Source organism: Excalfactoria chinensis, chromosome 1, assembly GCF_039878825.1.
Source record: "Excalfactoria chinensis isolate bCotChi1 chromosome 1, bCotChi1.hap2, whole genome shotgun sequence".
Lineage (NCBI taxonomy): Eukaryota > Metazoa > Chordata > Aves > Galliformes > Phasianidae > Excalfactoria > Excalfactoria chinensis.
Window position 1 is genome coordinate 13,855,658 of NC_092825.1, and position 14,358 is coordinate 13,870,015.

General features: G+C 41.1%; 1 protein-coding gene across 1 annotated transcript in view; it reads left to right on the top strand.

Moving 5' to 3' along the window:
- The window catches only part of SLC2A13 (solute carrier family 2 member 13), a 130,659-nt gene that overhangs the window by 102,035 nt on the left and 14,266 nt on the right, over window positions 1–14,358 (top strand). Inside the window, exon 7 of the mRNA XM_072329313.1 lies at window positions 2,001–2,126. Within this exon, the coding sequence (XP_072185414.1) occupies window positions 2,001–2,126 (126 nt within the window). The remainder of the gene's footprint in view (window positions 1–2,000; window positions 2,127–14,358) is intronic.

Below are 14,358 nucleotides of genomic sequence, written 5' to 3' on the forward strand. Positions count from 1 at the left end.
ATAATCTTTGACTTTTGACATCACTTGAAATCAAGCAGCCTTTGTCATGTTGAACGCCAACTACAAGACACAGTTATGCACACTCAGAAAGCCTGAGGACAGCTGAACCAACAGACCTGTAGTCAGGAACTGAAATTAATAATCAAATCTTTCATTTTTTCTGGACCAGTGGATAAATTAATGAGATACGTTCTACCTCATGACTGATGAGTTACCTATACCCAACTCTGTATGCAGGCGTACGGAATTATCTGTAGAGCCAGCTCAGTAGGACAGAATGAAGAGTTTAGTTTTGTCATTCATGTAACGTGTGGATTTTTGTGAGGATGCTGAGGTAAATGATGCGGTGTTCCACCCCTGTTCCATCCTTCACAGGGAGCACCACAGGGATGATACCCAGTGTTGTGTCTCACTGTTGTTCCTAGGCACTCTTGTGCTGATGCTGTGTACTTGGCTGTATTTCTGCTTGAAGTAAAACCTATGAAAAATAAATCTAGAGAACCTTCAGTCCTGTAATGCTTCTGAGAGAACTCCTGCCTATAACTGATGCTTAAATGTGTCGTATTTTCCATCTAATGTTCACGTTAATACAATTTGTGTGTATATGACTTGAAAATCCACCACTGCATTGGACAGCACACAGTATTTGTAGGCAGCAAGCCTGGCTGAGTATGGAACAGGAGTCTTTTAGAAATTCATTTTGTTAAAAATTACTTTGGTATACAGCATATCTGGGGTGAATGGTGTTCTGTGGTGTGAAAATCTTATATTAGCATCCTGTTTGACATCACTGCATGTCATTTTTTCATTAGTAGTGCTATAATGTTGTAGTTATTTTGTAAGTGATATTATATCCCTGAATATTCATTATTTATAAAAAATATAGAATGTGTTATCTAAAAATATATAAATCTGCTGCCTTCTGTTCTGTTCTGATTGCTGTCCATTGCTATGATTAATGTAACAGTAATTAACTAAACGCAACTAAGTTTATCTAATGTAATATTGAAGCGTTCCTTTCATGGCTGATAATTGCAGAGCTGTATTCTTTTTATCTGTGTCTGCAAGAGAAGAACGAAATCTTTACTGCTAAGAGCTGATGTAATTGTAAATAGTAATAGTAAATAGTAAATAGTAATAGTATACCACTTTTAGAAACATCCTAGTAAGGAAAGTTAGAGTAACTCAGTGGTAAATGGGCTTCTGAATTTTTAAAATCCTTATAATCTACTTTGTTGATTTAGTTTTTGGAACTTGGTTATCCAGTTACTTTTACATTTGCTAATTACAGTGTAGTAGTTTTAGAAGACTATTTCTTCGTTCACTGAGCCGTTGCTATGATAAAGAGTCTGGAGAAGTTTGCAGCCTTGTCAGCTGAATCACTCTCTAGAATGCACTGACCAAACTTGGCCTCAATGTGAGCATTTCTTACTCAATAAGAATCACAAGGAAATCTGAGACATATTTATGGAGCCGGCAAATATGATACACAGGAATGATCGAAAGAGCACTCTCACCACATTGAGGGGCAGATGGGATATTCTGGAGCAATGTATGCCTCTATATGAATTGGCTCCACCAACACTGACTCTGCCTAGGAACTCATTGCCTGAGTTCTCACATGGAGACATAATTTCAGACTTACTCCCAAATCCGTATGTGCCCAAATCCTGGTTTGGTTATCAGTTGTATGATACACAATTCTTTCTCTTCAACCACAATCTGCCTTTGTTTTTAAATTCAAAATTGATTTCATAGGAGAATTCTCCTTAATCCCAATCAAGATTCACAGGGCTCATGATTTGCCCTTTGCTGAAATGTCATGCAGACGAAGGACAAAGTTATTTGTATTCTCTTTTGGGTTCTTTCTATTATCTTGTCTTCAGGACTGACAAATTGATTATGTGCATCCCAAGAATGATTAGATGACGCTGTTGGCTTTGACATTTACAAGTAAATAAAGTGTTGCTTAAGTATTTCTTACTTTCTTTCTCTTTCAGTTACTGTAATGGATGTATGTTAGATCCGGACTGTGGTCTCTGCTACAAACTGAATCAATCAAGTGTTGTTGAGTCCTCATGCATCCCTGTTGATAAACATTCTACCATGAAAGCTGCTTGGGGCAGGTATGTCACTTTTCAAGATTTTCTGGCCTTATGCTGTACCGATGGTATATTTTGTGCTATGGAGAACACTTCTGCTTTTACATAGAATCTTACTCTAGGATCTTCTGAAAGAAAAAAGACAGCATTGTAAATAAATGGGCAATTACATTCTAACATCCTAAATAAAAGCTTTTATCCTAGTGGGTTATGCATGTTCTGCCACTTTTGCCACAGTAAAAGTATATCAGCAATTAGTTAAATTAACTTTCCCCAGAGGTCTTCATTTGTTCAAGGCGGCACGTTCCCTAAATACTCATTTTTGCCCCCTGAACTCATTTTCTTTTTAAATACATTGATTAAGAAACATTTTCATTAGTGGCCTAATGAGGAAACCTTCCTGCTGGAGAATCCAGAATGGTAGAAGTCTGAAAAGTTCAAATTGCCAAAAGCATGGTTTGGTTTGCAGCTGCATTTCTATGTTCCTGTACTTAGCACGGGCAACATGATGTATCACACACACAGTATCACAGTATCATGCGAGTTGGAAGGGACCTTAGAGATCATTGAGTCCAACTCCTGGGTTTCGAGCCCTCTGTGTAGCGAAGTGGCACTTCTACCCCCTGCACCACAGGGGGGATTCAAACCCCAGGCCACCGGTGTTGCAAGCAGCAGCTTATACCACTGCGCCACCAGGGCACACAATGTACATTGCACTTACCGTGTAAAAATGTGAGAGTTCACTGAGAAGTCCCAGTGCAACTGCAAAATACCCGCTGATGTGCAAAATACATCACACCTCTTTTTCTTAAGCAGCACAAAGATTCCTGGTGAAATCACAGCACTCCCCAAATTTGCTGAAGTATTGACTGTTGTTAAGGAATGACTTAAAGAGATGGAATAAAGTCATGGAAGGGCTTTATCTACACTTCTAAAACTATCAGGGCTAGGCTTATAATGAAGAATAGTTCCACAGCACAAGAGAATCACATAATTATTGCTGATAAGTGTGTAATTGCTGCTGATAATACCTTCTTGCTATAGCTTATCTATGCCGCCTGCACACCATAAACATACTTGAGAAATATGCAGAACTTTGTGTGGAGGTTTGCTCTTTTTTTCTTTGCATGTATTTCTCAGAAGTTAAATCCCAGTGTGTGAGGGGGGAGCCAGACGTACTGGGCAGAGTCTGGAAGATATGAAGCTATCAGCTAATTGCAAAATCACTGGTTTAAAATGACTCTAAAGCTGTCCTCCTTTTGATTTCAGTGCTACTAGGAAGTTATGCCTAGTGGCTCATTCCAGATGCAGAAAGAGGCCTTCATATTCTGTCAACATACATCTCATATATATTGTAATTTTAAATACTATTCTTTACTTTGCGAAATCATAAAAGCACATAAAAGACACGAATGCAAACATAAATTTGTAATGTATAGTTGGTAGATAAACTTTATTTATTAGGTAGTCTTATTGTATAGCATATGGAAAATGTAGGTATCAGTAATCCTTTTACGTTCGTGATTTAGTCTCACAGAGCACTCCTTGTTGTACGGCCTACTGGAGCAAATTAGACAAGAAACAAGAAATATTTCAAGTTCAAAGTGCAGAATACAATATTTATATATTGTACGTAATGAGCCTGTTCAAAGTCTTTAAAGCAAAACCTCTAGTTTTAAATTTGCTATATTGATGTTCATTAGAATGAATTTCCTGCCCTAAGAAATCCAATGAAATAACTGCATTTCTTTTTCCAATGGGTATGTGTGCATCCCCATGTCTGGTGTTTAATTCATTAAGTTCTAATCTTGTCTCCACCTGGTCTGCATAATCAGGAAGTTTTCTACAATCTGGTCATTCGAGCTGCAGACTGCCAGGTGCTGCCTTCTGTTACACATCCTGAGGGACTGGCGTGCATCTCCCCTCCTCCTCGCACATACATTCTGCATAATGGTTTGGAGGGAATGACTACAGAATTTTGGCTTCTGAGGGTTCACATCATTGACTTCTTACCTCTGGATCCTCAAATGCTGAGGCTGCTTCACAGCAAAACTGGTCCCACAGAGAGGATTTCCTCTCCAACCAAGAGGATTGCTGTGGTGAAAGCTGTATAGTTACATTTCCAGTTGTTCAGCATGGCAGCCATCTGTATCATTCCACCAGGGTATGGATGGGGTGCCTAAAGGAGACCAACCACACTGGTGAAGGAGTTACAGCTGTGCTCATGCTGGGAACTGCAGTCTTTTTGTTTATAAAGTTATGTTGTCACAAGCTAGATCTACAGCAACAAGGATTGTAAAAATATATGGTATTTTTACAATGAGAAAATAGTTTAGTGGCTTGCAAGATGATTTTGTGAGTTGTGAGCATCCACCAAACGTGAGTGTCACACACGGCCTCTTTGTAACTCCCGTGTGCTGTGATGGTTTAACGCCATCCAGTACTGGCTGAATGGGCTTAAGGTTTTTAAAACTTCCTGAATTAATTTTGGCCATTTTTTTGGCCAGAAATATTGCTTAGGGGAGAAGGAATACACAGGCTATACTGTCTGGGATCTGCTGGACCTCAGCTTGCTTGGGCAGCAGTGCTGGCCATCTTCCGTGATGCTGGAGCTTCAGAGAAATGGCTTCTGCTGTGCTTGCATTGATGGTGCCAAGCAGTGTTTCTGAGCTTGTCTTCCGCATGCTTTTCCTTCTGGAAAGATGTGAGCTGCAGACATGGAGGGGTTCATGCGGTCACATCACGTGATGTGAATGCAGCCACATCTCTCTGCGGCCATCATAAACCCAGCAGCTCTGCCTCATGTATCTATTTGTGATGCATAGCCTGCCAGCCAGGTGAGCGGTGCTATGAGGCACCAGGAGAGATCTTGTCATACGTCTTTTACAGCTCGCCACAACCTCATGAACTGGCAGAGAAACCCCTCCTGTTTGTATGTTTATAGCTCTGCACTGCTCTTCACAGTTGATCCCAAGGTGCTTTGATAACACTGACATAACAGGCAATGTTTTGACTGTTATCTTAAAATACAGTAATGCATTTTCATTTACAAGAGGTTTCCCCTTTGCGAGCTTTGTATACTAGACACCACCTTGTTTTGTTGTTTTTTTTTTTGCTAATCATATTTATTCAGTTACAGTGTGTTCTAAATTGAGGAGTTATAGGGAAGGGAGGGGAGAGAGCAGAGATTTTGGTCTCCTGTGGTTGCCAGGAAGGCTGTTTGTGTTGCTGTGGTTGTCATAGGAACCTAGGCAGACAATTAAACCATCCAAATGTTTTTTCTAGAAGAATATAGCATTTTGGTTCTTTTGAATATCGGGAACTTTGCAGCCAGCAGTGGCCTCTGGAGAGGGAGAATGCCATGGAAATAGTGCAAGAATAATTTAGACCAAATCCAAGTCCAGCCTCAGAGCAGCACAGGTAATGTACAGTGGGTACACTTGCAGGATCATATACGTAAGGCAAAGAAAATAGGTTGTTTTTGTTATTAATCAGTTGCATAAGCCTGACTCTAATACTGGGATAACACGCAGAGGAGCATCATGTCTACCATGCTGGCAGAGCCACTGCCTCACAGCCCACAGTGTTACTGAACCGGTTAACAAACAGCAGCTGGCGTGCAAACTGTGCTGCCTCCAGCTCTGCCCAGGGACATGTAAAAGGTGGTTTCAAGACAGCAAGTGAGAATATTCTTAAATTATTCATTTTATAACAAAAGAAGAAGAGTTGTGTCTTCTTTCGCAGTGCATTTTGAGGGTTCTCTGCAAGAATACTGTTTCCCAAGGCCCGTGAAAGTTTTGTAGGTGGCAGTTCTGTTCTCTTCATGAACGCTGAATTACCAAATCCCCACAAAGCTGATAAAAAGCATTATCTCAGTTTTACAGATGGGAATGCAATGGGAAAACTCCAGTACGCAGCTCAGGTGGCATGGCAAAGGTCCTGGGCAGTCAGTATTTAGTCAGAGCTGAATGTGGAGGCAGCTGCTTTCAATTCTGTGCTTCTGTAGTGTAACTGAAGACCTTCTCCTTCCCCATAACTGCAATTACTACCCCAGTGCTCTCAGAAACCTTGAAATATCTCTGTGTAATTACAGTAACCCCAAAGGCCAGCCAACAGTGCTCTGGAAGAAACTTTATATTGCGTTAGTATTCCTATAGTTGAACGAATAACTGTGAAAGGAAGGGAGGTACTAATAGTGCCTTGACGTGACATTAACCCTGACACAAGAATATTGCTGGCCCCAAGCAGGCCCACCCCTGTGAGCTAAGTGTCTCTCATGAGCAACTCTAAGCAATCTCCCTCTGGGGAGAAAGATGCTGATTTTATACAGTAGACAATAATGAAGAAATAACAGCATCATTTGTAGATCAGAGGCAAGTCTAGAAGCCATTCTGTCCACAGAATTAGCTGGCAAGTCTCCACAGTCCCCTGAGGAGGACGACTGGTAGCAGAAATCTATAAAGGAGAAGAGCTAAGTGATTTGCTTTCTTCTGCCATTTTTAACTTCATTAGGGAATATCTTCCTGCCACAGGAGTTTAATGGCTGATGGAGAATCATAGAATCACAGAACATTATGAGTTGGAACTGACCCACAAGGATTGTTGAGTCCAGCTCCTGGCTCCACACAGCACCACCCAAAAATCAAACCGTATTTCTGAGTGCACTAAACTCTTAATAGATGAACTCCAGCAGCTCGGAGCCGTGCCCTGAGCAGCCTGTTCCGTGCCCACCACCCTCTGGTGCAGACCCTTCCCCATTGCGCTGCCCTCCGCTCCCTGTGAGGAGCTGCAGCCACCATCAGGCCTCCGCTCAGCTCCTCTGCTCTGTGCTGAGCAAACACAGGGACCTCAGCTGCTCCTCAAGCACTATAGCCCTTCCTCATCTTTGTTGCTGTCCTTTGTATGCTTTCTAATAGTTCTATGTTCTGAAATTGTGCTGCTCAAAACTGCTCCCAGCGCTGAGGGTGAGGATGCAGGATGGGTCCCTTCCCTTAATGGAATAGCAGCTCTATAAACTGCAGTAAGCTGGTTTTATTCAACAAACATGGCTACAATCACTAGTAGATTTAGACTTCCAGCAGCCCAATAGAACATTCACAGAATATTCATAACTCAGAGTTAGGGCAAAAGTTTACATGCTTCAGTAGGCAGAGAAACAGACAGTTATGTCATCTCAAGAGATAAAAAAGACATACACAATTGTTATTAATGCATGGGGAACCAACAAACCTTGTGTTTCTGTAAATATAAAGCAGCATTCTGCTTTCCAGGGGCATTTGGTATGAAGGTGGAAGGAAGCAGAGCTCTGCTTTTGCAAAGCCATTTGCTGTCTGATGGCTGCAGCTCTCTTGAGCTCTTCCCTTTCATGTTGAAAGTACATGATACTACATTTCTGTCTGTGCCTGCTGCTTGTGTCCATGAGTTTGTGTTACTGTTGCTTAGAGTTCCACGGAAAGCTGGGTTTAAATCACACACTGTAGATCCATCAGCCACTGAACTCTCTCTCCCAAGATACTTCCCACCACAGGAATGTGCCTCGCAGCCTCAGCATCTGAGCTTGGATGCTAAATAGATTCCAGCATTTAAAAAGAAGTTTGTTAGCTGGGTTCTCAGACAATGGCCTGGTTTATGTCCAGTGGGGGATGTACCAGTGTCTTTCACAGCCTTATAAATATTCCAGAGAACTTTAAATCCACGCTGTGCTTCCTGCTGTCTAATCCATAGCAAATGAAGCTGTTAGAAGTTACTAGAATGCTTTTTTCTTGGTCGAGATGTTAGTTTTTTCTGGAAATGTTGGGTTCTGTTTGCTGCTTATAAGTAGAGCCAGAAATAAGTTCCTTATGTTTGTTTTGCAAGTCACTCCCTTTGAAGATGCTGTTGCAGTGCCAAGTACATGTGTAAAAGTTGCTGTGATTACTTTATTAGTACCAAAAAATATGTTTGTCCTCCTGTCGTTGAAGCTTGAGAACCTGTATTCAGTGCATGGCAGGACAGAGATACAAAGCCTGCCCTGTGCCCACTGGCAGGCTGGCACCAGGCTGCACTCCAAGGATGAAGACTTCAACTGTCCATATGTAGACACTGCTTGTTCCACAATGTAGGCAGTTTATTACTGAAATCATCATCCAGAATCTTTCTAGAAGGACTTCTATGGGAGAATGGTACTAAATTCACCAGCAATTAGAAGATAAAATGGTATTTCTTTTACTAAGTATTCTGGTTGATAAAGATGATGCGCGGAACTGTAGTTCTCACATTTGTGAAGCAGAAGTGTAACAGAGAGAATAAGTTTGTATAGCAGGCTGGCTAGATCTACAGAACATGTACATCTGTGCACACATAAGCACCACTCAGAAGAGTTGCTGTTATTCATAGCAAAATTTCTTTCTAAACTATGCTAATTGTTTACTGAATTGGAATATTTATGACTACACTGGGAACCATAACACAGAATCTCCCCTCTCCCTCCAGTTATCATTTAGGAAAGAGAAACAAAATATCTGCAGTTTCAAATACAATTTAATTCTGATTGCATTCACCACTCGCCCATGAGGATGGAAACCTGGACCAGCAGGGAGCTCACAGTGCTCCCTGTCCTCTTTGATTAGGAGGACATCCTTCAGCTTAATAACATCTAATATAACGTAGTGAGGTGTGTGGAAACAGAAATGAATGAGAGCTCTGAAATTGATTCGAGTCCTTGTCAGCATAAAATCTAAGAACTGGGTCTTTCCTGAGAGGTGGATGTGAGCATAATCACCGTGGTACACAGAGGTGTGATTCTTGAGAGCTGGGGAGGTGGAGGACGAACTTCAGAAGTCCTGTGTGCATATTTTAATGCTGATGAGTAAGGGCAAGTAGGAAGAACAGAAGGACAGAGTGATGCAGAGAGTATCGTGTCAGCCACAGATGAAGCCTGTGCTCTTGGTGACGCAGGAGTAAGTAGCAAAGTGAGTGCAGTTTTAATGTTCTGATCCTTACAGCCACTTTCTCCCCCTCAAGCCCTATGAGACGTCGTGCTTTCTAGGTCTCTTAAAACAGAATTATTACATGGTGGGCCTGATCGCTTTAATCAGATCTCTTTAAACTTTTAAAAATACGGTACTTAATTTAAATGGAGGCGCAATTTTGTTGAAACCCCAATGGAAAATATAGTCTCTTAATGATTCTTTTTAACGGGCAGGGTGGGAAAACATTTGTTATAGCTTTATTTTATGATTTCTGACGGAATCTAATGCCTGAACAGTTAATGTTCTTTACATATTGTATCTGTATCTTAGGTCTAAAATAATAAGCAGAGCAACATGGTAATCTAAACTGAAACTGTTTATGATCCCTTAATTAGTTGGGAATTACTATTTTATTAGAGCAGTATTTACTGGAGCTGTATTACTATAGCTCTAACTCATTACATCTACTCAACCAATGGTGAGTTCTGGATGAAAGGAGGACAAAACGTATGCCTGGTTGGTTCTGTTGTGAAGTGAATGTGTTCAGATCCTGGGAATGTTTAGTTGATATGCTGAAGACAACGTGTTTGTTGGAGGCATCCAGCACAAAGTGGGATTTATAAGCAGGTCTGCTTAGTTTGAAACGTCATTTGTACATTTGTTCTCTACCTGCTCACGTATATTGCTCCGTGATGATGAACCCCTCTTCCTGATTTTAGACTGCGTTACTATTCATAAAGGCATTCTGAAAGAGAATAATGAAGAGACAGATCCTGACATCTGTTTGGGATAGCTGCTGTAACAGCTCCTTTAAATGGTACAGCACTGAGGTAGCTGGAATAGAAAAGCAAAGGTGGTCCTTGAGCTAAAGCATTCCCAAATGCTGTCTGATGTCATGAAAAGATGCGTTATGGTTATTTCAGTGGAGAAATGTTAGCTGGGATGGGACTAGAGGAAAATAATCGTTTCCCACTTAAAAAGCTTTTGGTTCACAAAGGAGTTAGCTAGGAAAGGAAAGAAAAAGAATGCCAACACATAGGAGAGAATTGCCTGTCTCTTGTCAAGGTGCTTAGTGTGGGTGGACAACTCCTGCAGCTGCTTCCTCATTCTCACTAAATGTGCATCACAGAGAGGAGTCTTTCAGCGCCCATAGAAGGCCGCTGCTAATTAGCTTCTTCAGCTGCTCGTCTTTTTAGGGGCAGATGGGAAAGCCTCTGCCTCTCCCTCCTGCCTCTCCAGGGAGCGCGGCAGGAGCTGCTGCTGGGAGTGGGCTGGGAATTTCCCCATTCCCTGGGAGCCGGTACAACAGGGATTGCTTCCTGTTTTGAAGCGCATGCATTTTGATTTCCGAGAAAGGAGAAGTGTCGGTAGAGGTTTTTCATGTATAATTCACTCTTGATTCTGAATTTCGGATTGAAATAACAGTCCTTGGTGAAAAGTGTCTCAGCAGATTTTTTAGGTTCTTACACTCTGCAAGGAATCAATACATTGAAATTTCCCTTCCCGTTCCCTTGGAAAAGTCTTCTAAAGATGGATGTTCCTGGGGGTTTGTATTGATAAAGAACATTTAGCAGAGTCAAACCCAGCTCTCCTTGCAGGAGTTTGTATCTTTACCAGCATCTGTAGCCCATATTTTACCCACATTTTTGTCCCCATAATAAGTAATTCTTCAGTAATGACATCACTTGATAGACTGAAATAGCGATATCTTCCCTTCCTAAAAGAATGAAAGCTTTTTCAGAGGATTTGTTTCCTTGTTTTTCGTTACGTTTTCTTCTGGAGCGAAAATAAATGAGCACATTTCTGCATTAGAACTGTGGAATAATTCCGTGTGATTAATGAGTTTAATCTGTATAAATTATTATGCGCACTGTCCGCGTGTGTGGCCCATTTCCTTGAGGACGGAGACAGTAACATCAGTCCTTCAGCAGCGCAAGGCGAGCTAGAATTATCGATTCATTTGATTTAAAGCCATAACCTTATTTTAACCCAATGTTCCTGTTAATGCAGCTCAGAAGCGGGCAGCCTGTGAGGGCACGGGGTGTGCTGCTGAACCGGGGCACTGCTTTGAGTTTCATGTAATAATGAAGGCCTTGGTATGTGACGCTTATTAATATCATAAGCTGGAGATAATGTAACCTTCCATCATCTGTGTATTTTATAAGATTCCCCACGTTTGCCACAGGTGCTGTGCCTGCACTCATGTCAAAGCACAATGACGCTGTATGCTGACTGGTTGCTCTCACAAATCCAGGGTGAAATTATTGCTTTCTAAAAGTGGTCTTCGAGCATTTTTTAAACCTCCTTGGGGCTCAATTTGCAGTCCCCAAATTAATGATTTCCAGGGCATTTACCAGGACTGAAAGCTGAGGGGTCGTTCTTAGAACTCTGTGAATATCATGGAGACCCTCCCCATGTCTTGTGAGGAAAGGACGTGCTGATGCTTTTACCTTCTGAAGCTGCATTTTCTCTTTAGGGCAAAGACATTGCCACCTACTGGAATCAGGGAAAAGCTTCTTCTTCTGTCATGTGTTTCAGAAAATGAACCACGAGTCTCAGATTTAGATGGATTTTGATTGTAATGGCAGACATTGATGCTGATAGTTAAATTGTAATATCTCTGCCTAAATTACAGTTACAGAAATTGAGTGTAACAGCTCAGTGCTTTGGCTGGGAGTTGGATAAAACATCATTATTAGAACGATTAACATATGATGTATCTACGTATATGTCAGTAGCTAGAAATGAAATAGAGAAGGAAGGTGCTAAAAAAGGCATGTTCATACAGATAGTACTGATAATGTATTTTGAGCTCTTTGTCCCTCGTTTTCCTCAGCTGACATTCAAGAGAAGAGCAAAGAAACTTCAGACAGACAAAAATTCATTCTGTCTTATCTTCCAGTTGAAATCTGAATGTGAGTCCGAGGTTTTACCAGCCCTTTGGAAAAGCATTTTCTGTGCAGGGTCACTTCTGCAGGCTATGAGGTGCAGTGACAGCTGGGCAGCGTGGGCAGGACGCGGTGTTGTTGGGATTGCAGCGGTGTGCCTGCAGCAGCAGGGCTGGCACAGGGCCGCCCGCCCAGCACTTGTGCTGCAGTTCACCTGGCTGAAACTTTGAAGATATTTCCTTTGGATGAAGAATTGAATCTGTAATGCTTGCCATTCAGTGCCACGTCCATAGCTCAGCGTTTCCCATCTGTGGGCTCAGATTAATTAGTGTTTTTTTATATTACATTTAACTACAAAGTCATGCCATTCTCTACAAACTTGGTAACTAACCAGAAACAATACATTTATTTATTTATTTATTTTTAATTACTTTACGGAGCGTTTGGAAGCATATGGGAAAACAAAATGATAACACTGCAGTAAAACCTATTCCATTTGGAGGTGAGCTTGCAGTCAGTATCTCTGCTAAGTCACCATCGCCCTAAGTCAACAGCATCCTGGCTTTCTGTCTCTTTGGTCTTAGTATTACCTTTGACAGCTCTAACTGAAGCGATGCCTTTGAGGTGTTGATGGCATTCATTTGGGCTATACTACTGTCTGCGAACAACACAGTGCATGAATGAAGGTTACTTCTAAGTGTAAGACCAAGAAGTATGGGTAGAATTTATCTCACTCAACTTTCGACGTCTAAGCTGTTAACCTCCATCTCTCTTGTAGTTCCTTGGCTAATGGAGTAAAAGACACCAGCCCATATAGTTCCTTCTTTGCAGCTGACGTAGCCTGTATTTTATAGAATAGACTTTACTCCATCCTGCCAGCAATTCTTGCACACTATTCTGTTACTATTTTAAAGGAAAAGTTCTAAGAGAATATTTTCATTGCTTTTGATATTTTTATTGAAATTAAAATATAACGTTTGTGAGCAGAGATCAAAAACCCTTCTTGTCTCCCTCCTCTCTGCAAAAATCTGAGCTGCTCTCAGCCCTTACAGCACAGGTCACCAAGGCAGCCTGACTTCATAGGAAATGAGAAAGGGGCTGCTGGCTGCCACTGAGGGAACCAATGTTTCTGCAGCAAATACGCAGCCTGTTCATATTTGTCTTGTAACCAGAAGAACTTTAAAATGCTAATTATTTAGTTAATTAAATGTAAAATCTGATTAAAAAAATAATGAGGTTAAACATTGTGTTGAGATTTATTTGATAGTAAATTCACATGCAATTCTAAAGTGCTGTATTTGACATCCTTATCCTCAGACCAATTTATTTCCATAATTAATTATTAAATATTAATGATACAAAGTGATACAATTGGAAAGACTGAATGCTTTGACTTCTGGAAGCAGAAAGCAGAAATTATCGAGAGTTGCTCAAGCTGATGAAGTGACTAGAAAATAAGAGTTCTGAGGAGCAGCTGGGGGAACTGGAGTTGTTTAGTCTGGAGAAAAAGTGGGTGAGGGAAGATTTCATTGCTTTCTGCAACCGCCTGAAAGGAGGTTATAGTGAGGTGAGTGTCTGATAGGACGTGAGGAAACAGTCTCAACTTACACCAAGGGGAGGTTAGGATGAATTTCTTAATGGAGAGGGTGGTCCAGCATTGGGAAGTGGTGGTATCCCCATAGGTTCATAACTTTGCTGGAGCACATCTATGTTTATGAAGTGGTTGAAGTCCTCATGCCCATCATTAGTTTGGAAGCTGCAAGGAGCAGTGGGATCTGTCTTAATGTAGCAATAAAAGTTAGGATTAGTAAAATTGTTCAAGGACATGGACAAGCAGAGCTCTGTGGTGAGTGGTAAAATCCTGGTGGACCAGCAGGCACAATTTCTTGCAGGTGCAGAAAGTGGCAGGATGTGTCAATAAATGGGACAAAACCAATGTTTGTATACATATACTTCTATATTTTTAAGCTTGCAAAAATATGTTATTTTGTCTTCTCAGGAAAGCATTTAGCAGATGTGGGCTTTGCTTCTTGTTACCCTTCTGAAATGTTGATCTTGTATGACATCCATTGTCAGTGAAGCTTTCTCTGATATTTTGGAGAAGTGTTTTCTGCAGCTGAATATCAACACATCAGGCTAATAAGCGAGTCATACGACTGGGATAAAGCTGTTCAGAATGCCTGTGCTTTAAAGAAACCAAAACATATCTGTGTCTACAGGGAAAAGTATCTTTAAAGAATCCATCCATAAATAATTACCAGATTGTACTCTTGTTTATTTATTGTAAATACTGGCATTTGATTCTCCATCTTAGAATCGTCTTTCTGTGCTGTAGGTATCACTGGATTGTGCATCTTCAAACCTTCTTCAAAGTAGACTCATAGAACTCATAGAACTCATAGAATCACAAGGTTGGAA